Source organism: Bombus vancouverensis, chromosome 18 (assembly GCF_051014615.1).
Source record: "Bombus vancouverensis nearcticus chromosome 18, iyBomVanc1_principal, whole genome shotgun sequence".
Classification (NCBI taxonomy): domain Eukaryota; kingdom Metazoa; phylum Arthropoda; class Insecta; order Hymenoptera; family Apidae; genus Bombus; species Bombus vancouverensis.
The window spans coordinates 5,166,772-5,178,694 of record NC_134928.1 but is presented as its reverse complement, the minus strand read 5'-3'; the positions used below and the strand labels follow the sequence as shown (position 1 = coordinate 5,178,694).

General features: G+C 33.7%; 1 protein-coding gene across 5 annotated transcripts; it reads right to left on the bottom strand.

Moving 5' to 3' along the window:
* Positions 1 to 720: 720 nt before the first annotated feature.
* LOC143304030 (uncharacterized) lies at positions 721 to 2,539 on the bottom strand. 5 transcript variants are annotated; one of them, XR_013060724.1, is made up of 3 exons: positions 1,700 to 2,539; positions 1,499 to 1,626; positions 721 to 1,415 (listed from the first exon to the last, which is right to left on the bottom strand). XR_013060724.1 is itself a non-coding variant. In XM_076626313.1 (2 exons), exons 1-2 carry the CDS (start codon positions 2,020 to 2,022, stop codon positions 1,557 to 1,559), a joined length of 393 nt encoding a protein of 130 aa, XP_076482428.1. In that variant the 5' UTR covers positions 2,023 to 2,539; the 3' UTR covers positions 731 to 1,556. The 5 variants fall into 5 exon arrangements, 1 of the variants encoding a protein (XP_076482428.1); XR_013060725.1 differs by having other exon boundaries at positions 722 to 1,406; XR_013060723.1 differs by having other exon boundaries at positions 729 to 1,149; positions 1,243 to 1,626.
* Positions 2,540 to 11,923: the final 9,384 nt, after the last annotated feature.

The window sequence follows — 11,923 nt, the reverse complement described above, 5'->3', positions numbered from 1 at the left end:
ATATATGTGCACATATACTATACACACATGCAGTTAGTCTTGAAAATATTCGGACGATAGCATAGCTTTAATTTTTAAGTTCTTTATCAGAAATAGATGCAGATAAAACAACAAAAATGTTTTGCAGTATATTGGCATATATTATATAGATATCATAGGTAAAAAACTTTTGACTTAAAACAAACTGTTGTCTCATGTTGAAAAGAAACTGAATTTGATATATTAAAAATATTCGGGCACTTCGTAAATTAATGTTAGAAAACTAACATAGTAATTTTTTATAAAAGTTTAATATTTTATTCAACAACATGTTTTAAGCAGTTTATTATGTTAAAAATTTTTTTTTAGTATTGGAACATAAATCAAAGACAAATGTACAATTACATTATATGTTATATGTGCTATTGTATTATATGTAATATGTACAAATATACAATACATTACAAATTTAAGTTACCAAACTAAGATAACGAGCTTTTTAACACATGTACGGCCATATGTGAGAATTAGTAAACAAGAACAATAGACACTAAACAAAAATGATAAATTCCTCTAACAAAGGAATAAAATACAGTATCGATTACTAATAAAAAAATAATCTTCAACATATTAAACTGCTTAAAACATGTTATTAAACCAAAGGGGTATCGGATAAATTATTAGACTTTGATATAAAATTGCCACTTTAATATTTTTATCAATTTATAAGTGTCCGAATATTTTTGAGACATGAAAATTCACCTTTTTCAACATTTCTTTGAATGTTTGAACAACAAGCTTGTTTTAAGTTAAAAGTTTCTTACTTTCTGACCTATACATATTATACTCAAATATACTGCAAAACGTTTTTATTGTTTTATCTGTTATTCAAAGGGTTTGGGGTTCGATATTTAATTGATTCACAGAGATTAGTTTTGTATACTCTGTATTTCACCACCATGTACAGCCATTACAACACACCGGATACTCACGTAAAAAAACACATGGCGAACGGGGAAACAGAAGAAAGTCGGAAATAGTCGTACCAACTCTGCACGCAGGAACTAGTGATCATACCAACATGACATTTATCTCAACACTTCCCTTTGATCATAGTTTCCGCAAACCCCATAGCTTTGGTAAAACACTGAGTCTTAATTCTATTTAAACCTTTGGTAAGGATATCTGCAACATTTTCAGAACTTGGCACATAAACATAATCTAAAATTCTTACACACAATTCTTAACATAGAAGTAACGAACTTGAACATGCTTAGAACTCTCAGCGACTATCTCATCCTTAGACCATGAAATAGCTACACTATTGTCACAGAAAAATTTGCATGGGCGGGGACAATATGACAATTGACCCAACTCCCTTAACAATAAGGATATCTACACAGTCTCCCTTGCTGTCTCCTGCATTGCTACAAATTCTGCTTCATAAGTCGACTGAGATATAATAGGTTACTTCTTCGACAACCAAGATATTGCACCATCAACAAGTATGAAAACATACCCACTTTTAGATTTTCTATTTACTGAACACCCTGCAAAATCTGAATCGCGAAACACTTTCAAAGGTTGGCCCTGTCTTCTCCATCTCCTTTCTCCCCTCGACACTGGTACGAAATGTGGCCCCATTTTCTACATTTGTAACATCTTTGATCACTTGTGTTTCTGCTCTTCGGCTTCGCGTCATCTTTGTTTTGGTACTGACCTGGGTTTCCATTGCCTTCTAGGTGCCAACGCGCTGCCTTGCTCGCACGACTCCGCAGCCGCATTAATTCTTTTTTCTTCGAGTAGGAGGTCGGCCTTCACCGACCTCGAGGTCAGATTCTTATCCTCGACATAGGTCGAATAATCTTGATCTGTCGCAAGTCCAGTCAAAATAAAAGATGCCACAACGTTATCTTCAAATTTAATACCGGCTTTAGACAACTTGTCAAACAGAACTTGAATTTTCCCACAATACGCGAGGATATCCATGTTGGGAGTCTTCTCGATAGTGCCCAGTTCCCGCACGCACAAGGCAATGTCCATTGATGTGGATCTCCCATGGATCTTTTCCAGTGCTTTCCAGCAATCCTTCGCTGTTTTCAGGCCTCTAATGTCCGCGAGGTATTCAGGGTGAACGTGCCGGAAAATGTGTGCACGCGCCTTGTTATCCAGTTTGACGTACTCAGATCTCGCTCTTTCTGCTGCAGTCAATCCTGATCCACCGCATCCCAGCAGCCCAGGGAAACCATAGAAACTTCCGTCATCGTCTTCCAGTACTCATAGTTGTTCTTGTTGAGGATTGGATTCATGTCCTTGTCCATATCGCTCATCTTCTCCTGGTGGATCATGGCGTGACCTTTTCTCTATTGACAGAAACAAAAATCGACAAATAAGTATCTTCAATAGCACAGTTCACCACCCTGGGCCCATAACCTGTTGTTTAATAGGTTTGGGATTCGATATTTAATTGATTGACACAGATTAGTTTTGTATACTCTGTATTTCACCACCATGCACAGCCACTACAACACATCGAATACTCAGATAAAAAAACACATGGCGAGCGGGAAAACAGAAGAGAGTCGTAAGTAGTCGTACCAACCCTGCATGTAGGAACTAATGATCATACCAACCTGACATTTATCTCAACATTATCTGTATTTATTTCTAATATAGGACATAGAAATCAAAGTTATGCTAATGTTCGAATATTTTCGAGATCAACTGTTTATGTGTGTACAAACAGTTCCTTTACTGATGGTAAATGTGGAAAATATAGTTGCCATTATTGCTTAGATAAAATCTGAGTAAGCAACCTTCCTTTTTTTTTTTTTTAATTTGTACTTTACAATTTGTTCAGCTGGATATTTGGTAAATAACCAATATTTAATACGAATTTAATTTTATAACTCTATGTATGCATTTATAATATTCGTCGTGTAACAATAATTTTCTTTACGATATAGTAATCTTATACATATAATCACAGCCTTGAACCATAAATGTATACATATATAATATTACTGTATTAACATATATTAATAAATATAGTAAATCTAACCTCAATATTTCTTTTTAATTTCATTCAGTGATATTTACAATTAATTCCTTTGTAGAAATGATCAATATTTGTACTTATATGTCACATGTCAAACATAATATTTAAAAATTAATAAAGATTTGGGTAAAAGTTTCTGAAAAAACTCTGAAGGCAATAATCTTTTTTTGTATATATATGTATATACATGTGTTATACATATATGATAATTATATGTTAAATACATGTGCAATAATCCGTATTCATTTAATATTAATTGCAGTTAGACCTGGAATTAGAAATGGAAAACAAAAAAATGTTTCACCAAATAATTTTTTTGTCACCATATGAAAAAGATTATTTAGTGTAAAATCTTTTTCTTTCTGATCTAGAGAATGACTAACACTATATCCTCTTGCAATTATTCTTCTGGAAAAACCATAACTTTTTTTTTTATTACTTTATTCTTGGTTTTCTTTCAATTGGTTGATTGGTTTTGTGTTTACAAAAAGTTAAGAAACACTTCATGAATCACACAATTGATATTGTAGAAAGGTATAATAACATAAAGTAACAATGTTACAATGAATATATAAGTGATACAAAACTGAGTACAACGAATTTATTATTTTCAAGGATATAAAAAATATAAAAAAAACCTTTGTGAGGCTTTGGAAGATAGTATATGATGTTGAGTTTTATGTATCACTTCATTAGTTGCAATACAATATTGTGTACTTGAATTAATGTGCATATTGTTAAAAATGTTCAATTTTGGTCATCACCGTAAGGAAATAAAATAAACTACTTAGGTTCTATTCCTTTGTTTGCCTATATAAATATGTATGTATGTATAATTTGCATAAAATGTGCAAATTATATGTAGAGTAAATATAAATCTACATGAGAAGAATGTAAGTCGAAAATATAGAATAAGATTTTCTCATTTGAGGCTTGTTTTCGAGAAAACCGTCTTGAAATACTTGTTTGGTATATGTGAATTTGACTAGTTACCGACTAAATATGAGCTTCTATGAGTAAACAATCAGTACAAGGTTATTTTACGTGGCCTCGTTCTCAAGAAAATAGAGTTTGAATATATTTAGTTAAGAACTGGTTTGGTATACGCGTACTTAATCGATTCTTAAAGTTTACTTTTGCAGAAACGAAGCGTGTTATGAAAAAATGTTGGGTTAGATTTTTTACTTATTTTCACAAATAGAATAATCTATCAATCATTAAGTTCAAATATATTTGACAAATTTTGGAAGTCGATTTCTTCGAAAACAAATTTAAACGTCATATGAAAAATTTTATTGTTATAATCGAATTTCGCGGATCTTGATAGTTGACCCATAGCATCGATAGAAAACGGTTAACATTCATTAGCAATCAAGCGGTGTACTTGGCATTAGCAGTATCGTATTGTTTTCGAATCATGATATTGCATTCATTATATTGTATTCTTATCCTTTTTTTAATATCATTATTATTGTCTGTACGTGAATAAATGCATTTTTTAATGTAACATTATTCTGTATCTTCGATCTTTTTTTCACATTGAAGCGCCTCCTTGCTGATTGTACCAACAACGATACCTCGATGCCTGTATAACGAAATTGTATTAAAAATAATGTATAGAAAGGCAGTTCGTATAAATTAAAATGTTGGTAAGATTTTTACGAATAAGAAAAGTTAACATTTATATGAATATGAAAAGCATATATGAAAATATTTGTTTCATAAAATATCGCTGATTTACAATGCAACTGTGACGCACAGGAAGTATGTTTTATGATTTATATTTTCTCTAGTTGTCTAAAGATGGCATTTGCCGAAGTTAACTGCCTCTATATTGCTCAATGGAAAACAATTCTTCCATTTTTAGCCCTGTTTCTTTCTCTCATACATTCTTTTTCTTTTTTCAAATTTTTATATTTTATATCTCATTCTCCATTTTATTATACTTATCCATAACAAGTATTAACTTATTATAAATAATTAGCCATGTTACTGCGCCACGCCAGAAAAATTACTGAAAATTCTCAACGCGAGAATTGATTGTAATTTTAATGAATAAAAAAAAAAATTCTACATTTTATCTTTCTCGTGCTATCAGTATACGGTTACCCTCACTACGGGTTAACTGTCTCCAAACACAGCTTTACTTCGATATTCTTATGAGAACCCAGTGGTTTCTGCGTGAGTAAAGCCAATTATTACCATATATAATAATTCTTTAGAAAAAACGGCATACCCGCTAGGACTCGAACCTGGGACATTTTGGTAAACGATAACTGATCACGTTATCTACTCGGCATTGGTCCGCCTGCATAGAAAGTGATTATACATATGCATACAAATATTGCATACAAATATTGATGAACTTGGCTTTTTGTTTTGTGATATATGAACTAGGAGCGAAATGTGAAATCATCTGTACATGAAATGTACAACACTCTCGAATTTGTTTAATAATATAACACTCGTGAGTAACATGGTAAAAGAAACTAAAAATCGTTTCTCACCTTCCTCAAGTTCATTACGACCCGAGCATGTAGATGTGATGCGGAAAAAAGATTGTACAATTTGTAAAAGTTTGTTTAAATATCGAAATGTGAGATATATAAACTCATCCTAGCTAAAGTATGTAATATCTTCCCAAACGAATCATTCCCGAATAGATAAGTCTAACTCAAACTTAAGCGGCATCCAACGTACATCAAAGTCAAAATATTAAAAATATTTTCATATGTACATACATTTGGTACGTGTATCCGTCGCGAAAAGAAAATTTCGTTCCAGTCCCCGAGATATTCTTAAAAACTGTCGGTACGAAATTTCGGCATGATATTTTTAAAATAAAAAGCTTACGTTGTTATATTAGTGTTTCTTCACCGATAGGAAGGCGAAAGCAGCTCTTTTGAATGACCGTAATCTAATCAATGTTTATTTTTAATTACACTGCTCAATAGGTATCTAATTTTACAACCTTCAATAGAATATTCTTGTAGATTTTTGCGAGCTAAACGCGAATCTGCAATTTTTCCCCAGAACTTAATTTTCAAAAAAATTAATTTTGAAAGAAATTACAAATTTTCAATTTTGGATATGTTTTGTGTTTTTACAGTAACAGCTATCGAGTTGTTATTGAGATGAAAAGATTCTGTGGACGCTCTGGAATAAAATGATATGTATCGTTATTGTACTATAAACATTAAAAACATGTTTAAATAACAATCGAAGTAAAAATGACACCTGAAACGCACCAGTCTTTGCTTATATTTTTTAGTTTATTAGAAGAAAATCTAACTCTAATTTTTGCTAAGGAAAGCATAAAAAACTAGAAAATTATGTTTTGATTCTAATAAAAAAGCAAAACAGTTTAAGAAAACACGCGGCGGCGGCGGCAGTAGCACTCAATATTGACGGATATTTTGCCTTATAACAAAACGCGCACGACCGTTACTCACCGTTATTGAGTATCATTGCCACCATTGCGTGTTTTGCCACACTTTTCCGCTTTTATGTTAGACTCAAAACATGATTTTCTAATTTTTCTCGATGCTTATCTTAGCAAAAATATCTGCTCTATCGCGTGTTAGACTAATCAAGCACTGTTTTGACTATTCTTAAAAAATGTTAGAAAGAGCAATGGGATGACTTTAGGATACGGTCAAACGTCGTTTATTTTCAGTTCCATTAATTCCTCTATCTTCAGCAATTTATTTAGCAGGCCAACCTGCAGACCACATGCGCAAGTTAGAAAAACTGTATTTGTTAGAAGTTTGTCATTGTTGACTTTTTATATATTTACTTTCGCATGAAACGGTCGCTGCTGATTGGACTTATGAATTTTTCTTTTTCTACGTTAGTTTTTTTTTATGTCGGATTGTCATATGGAAGACTTACTATTCTTTTCCTTATCCTGACTGAGCACTCTTGTATCATTTGTTAATCGATTAATATTATCTATCTAATCTACCTATTATCTATCTCGTATTATCTTAATCGATTGTTTTTTAATCAGTTGGCCTTGTCGTTGTGAAATAGCCAGCTAAGGAATCAGGTTAACATTAAGTTCCGTACTCGCACGAAAATACGATTTTTTCGAATAGTCTCACATCTATACATCCTCGCAGGTCGTGTACAATGTTCACTTGCGTTGAATACACAATAAATTTGAAATGACCGCAAATACAAAACCCTAATGAATTCATATTTCAATCTCGCTCTGTAAAAAGAAAACTAGACGAAAATTCCGGATATTCTTTTTAATCATTCATAACTCGAAAATCCATTCGAAAACTAAAATATATAGAGCACATGCCCATATGACCTTTATTACTTGCATATATTACCGCGTAGTGCAGTTCTGAATCACTCTATGTATACGGTATTTGGCTACAGGTGGAAAAAATTTGAGAAGTAATTATTGACGCTAAAATAAGATGAAAATCAAGAATAAAAACAATTGCGTTTTCGGTTTTGTTTTTTTAGTTATTGACAATTAAAAATTAGTCGAAATACTCCGTGCGAGAGCAAACCTCTTTACACGAACGAAAATAGGTTAGGCTAAGCAATGGGGTATACCGGCTGGCAGCGGAAACGATCGACACATCAAGCATTTTTTTTTTTTTTAATATTTATTAAAATTACGATCAATTCTCGCGTTGAGAATTTTCAGTAATTTTTCTGGCGTGGCGCAGTAACGTGGCTAATTATTTATAATAAGTTGCTACTTATTATAGATAAGTATAATTATACCAAGCATAAAAGGAAGATTAAAAAGGAAACACCCAACAGATCTCACAAAGGACATAACCTAACATACAAACACTCACCTCACTAAAGAAATAAAATAATCAAATTCGAAGATGGTATCCCACTGGGGGTAGCCATCCACATGTTATTTAGCAATCAAGTTAGAAAAATTTACCAAATGTCCAGCTGGACAAATTGTAAAGTATAAATTAAATAATAAAAAAAAAAAAAAATGGGGTATACAGGAATCCTCAAATCTGTGGCGGCACGGGCCACGGAACTTTTCAACGGCTCCAGATACAAAGCGCGACGCCACCAAAGCGCAACACCGATGTGCCCAATCTGTCATCGATATCCTCACACTCTTTCCGCCGAATTCTCGGAAGAGCATACTCGTGCCAGCACAGGCGGCACATCTTATGAATGCACGCGAGTGGGGATATCGATGGGCTATGAAGGGAAGGTCTGCGCGAAGAAAAACAAAAAGCAGAGTCAGTCTGTTTTGCGTCATTAGAAGTGTAACTCCTCGGTCCCTTTTCGATAGCAACGCGACGAACGACATCTCGGTGTCTATCGTTATTTGTTAGTTGTTACCTGTTGTCCGTTAAATGTTATTGTTGATCGTTAATTGTTAACTCTGATTGTTGATTAGTCCTAATAAACTGTTATTCGTTAAAAACACCAAGAGTAGTTCCTTACGCACCTATCACTATACCACCTCAAATCGAACAATACATAGGCACCCTCATACAAATCCTAGAGAAAGAGATTATGATATTTGACGACGTAAACCGTCCTGCGCGACGTTTTTATAAGAAAAATCGTAGATTAAACATTGTACCTGCCTATTTATTAAAGTCTCTAACAGCTTATCATCAAAAACCGCCTCATGGAATTTTCGAATTTTTACACCTGTAGCCGAACACCTTGTATGTACATATATAGGATTATCAATTTAACTCTCATCTCGCGCACTAGGGAACATAAGAGGATGGAAAAAGTATATAATGTATGCTTATTGCACAATTACATGTCGTGCGCCATCTATTGTTAAAAATTTCAACAATTAAGGCATTGAGAACGAGGCACGGAGATATAAAAACTAATTAATTACAAACAAATTAATTTCTATTTTTGTTGAAACCGTGAAAAAGCTAATTACCCTCCGATTTAGATGATTTTTGGATATGTTGTAAAACTCAACATTTTGAAAAATGGTTATGATATTCATAAAAATGCGATGTAAAGTTAAAAATGAAAAATCCCTATCAAAATAAAAAAATGATGCTTATGATGTTTACTAAAATGCGAATAATTATCTTCGTGTGTGTGCAGGAACATGAAATCATCTACCGGAAACGAGAAGCTCGTTTCTCTTTTTATTCTATTTATAGCGATGAGTGTAGGTATTATATTCAATTCAACTAATAAAGTTGATAAAGTCATAGATAAGTGTGATAAAGGAAAGGAATAAAAATCTGTGGTAAAAATATCTCTCTAGTTATACATGTCGGATTTACATTAGAATTAGGGTTAGGGGCGTGAAACGAATCTCCATTTGGATTACACATTGTCGTTATGCAATAGAAAAGACATTGACTAGTGCAAATACGATTATTACAGAATTTTATAAGTAACTGTGGTAATTAAATACTCGAGAAGCTAATGACAATGATCCTAGGTTCAATAACGAATCCGCGGTCAACGGGATAACAGGATGCGCTTTCTTCCAAAGCCCAAATCGTAGTCGACTTGCTTGGATACGATGGAAGTATAACTAAACTAACTCTTTGTTAAAACGTGGAATATCCACCGAGTGTACAGACGCTAAGTAACTCGCTAATACGACCTCACGAGAGAATGACTTTCCGTCGCCATGATGCTGCAGAGGAAAACTATGATGGGGTGTGTCTAAGGACACGAGATCATCGGATTCGTCGAGGATAGTCTTCGTTCAGTTTCGTTCGAAAGTGGGGGAAATTGACGTTGCTATCAATTGGTCAATTTCCATGTCGGTGGTTAGAAAAAGATGCTAGCCGTCCTTGAGGGAAGGTTGCTAGCGGGGACAAAGTTGGGACAAAGACTGTTTGTCTGTTTGAAGGAACTTTAGTTAGCTAAATCTTAAGATTTATAACGGGCCCTCGGGCTAGCTGAACATGTACTGCGGAGACGCATCGACATCTGGCAATCATCTTACTCGAAGAATAGGGTCTGCGTGTGGCGAGCCACGGGACAGAAGCCGTTGGAATGTTTACTGTCGCGTGCCGCTACAAATATTTCTTTTAAGGAGAGCTATAGAATTACTCCATACCTTTGTTAGACAAAGCGTTCATCCCGTGGCCGCGGCTACGTTCGGCGACTGGTTGTCGCCTCGAGCCCAAGCTCATTACCACAAATCTCGAACAAATACAATCGGATATGATAAAATCTAGATTACGGTGTTAAGGGATTTTCCCGAAGTTCCAAAGGGAAGGCTCCGATGTCCTTTCATCTCCGACATACATTATATGTAGTTACACGGTTACACTAATAACGGTATATGTATATGTATGTATTACATCGCGTTTTAGAATATTTAATGATTTGACGACAGCAGTTAAATTTTCGTACGAGATAAGTTCAATTATACATCAACTAAAAACGTATTTATCAACTTATATTTTCTACTACAACATAACGAAAATGTTATCAATTCCTGAGATCTTTTTTATACATTATTTAAACGCAATCTCATTAAAATGACATTTATTAATCCATATTATCATAACAATGATTTATGCAACATACAGCACAAAGCATTGACGATATGAAGATTTAGTGAAAAAGAAAAGTACAAGTATGTATACAACGTGTGGCACGTATGAATGAAACCACTTTGATTACTGCATAAATAACGATTTTAATGAAAAATATTTCAGATAAAAGTTGAATGGTTTCACGGAGAAAATAATTTTACGTGATTAATTTTTGATAATCATTGTCCTTATCACACACCGATTTCAATGATTTTTTGATATCTCGTCAGGGACATGATTCTGAACAATTATTTCCAAAATTCTTTTTGCACGTCATCTAATCAACTAATCCTTCTAACCTCTTTAAAAAATTCTAGTTTTGGTTTGGTTTTAATAAAATTGTTATGTTCTAAAGGGCATTTAAATTCTTTCGTGCGGCACTGTCTATACTATAAACAAAAAACAAGTTAAGTTTGGGTCAGATCATGGTACTCGGCCGTCGCAAAGTGGCTGGCAACCAACCTAATGCATATACTGCTAGGCCGTATAATTATAGGCAGAATAATGGTACCGGCGGCTTTTGTGCGAGAAAATACTGAAAGCGTGTTAATTTAATGATTTTATTTATGTATTTCAACTTTTCCGAAAGTTTGTTTCTTCGGTACTAATAGGTTTTCGACATAAATATGTAGGAAACAACTTGGGGAATGTCATGATTGATGAATTTATGGGGTGACTTTTAAATCTAAAATAAAATGGAAATCAAAAATAAAGTTGCATTTTCGACTTTACTGTCTTGAAAATTCCACGAGGCTGTTCTCAATATGCCGTTACAGACTTTAATGAGTAGGAGGGAATAATGTAATAATATAGATATAAAGTAATCTACGATTTTTTTTGCACAACGTCGCGCAGGATGGTTTTCGTCTTCAAATGTCAATTTTTGTCTGTACAACATGTACGAGGTAAGCTGCTGTCCATGTATCGTTCGATTTGAGGATCCCCGCTGTTTATGTTAACCTACTTTCGTTCGAGTAAGGAAGATATTTTGGCCAACTTTTAATTATCAATAACTGAAAAACAAAGCCTAAAACACAATTTTTCTATTCTTGATTTTCATTTTTTTTTTTTTTTCAGAGTCTAAACTTGTAGATTGATTGTGAATGCATGTCTGCCGACAATTGCCAATATAGGTTAGATTTTTATCCACGGACTGTCTATGAATTGAATTTTGTCTCTAATGAGGTGGTATGTCGTGATAGGTTGGGAAGGAATACTCAGATGTATTCAACAATAAATGTTTATTAACTGTAATGTTGATGAGTACACTTGGCGCAAGACTCGCGATAATATTCGGTTCGCGATGCGCGGTTACAAGTTAAAGCTCGGATAGCTATGATTCGAGATG

What these genes read in the sequence shown, in the direction of transcription:
- LOC143304030 (XM_076626313.1), bottom strand. Translation starts at nt 2,022, where the DNA reads ATGGACATTGCCTTGTGCGTGCGGGAACTGGGCACTATCGAGAAGACT. An exon ending in AGAAGGCAATGGAAACCCAG is followed by an intron (nt 1,627 to 1,699) that starts GTCAGTACCAAA and finishes TTACAAATGTAG; the next exon opens with AAAATGGGGCCACATTTCGT.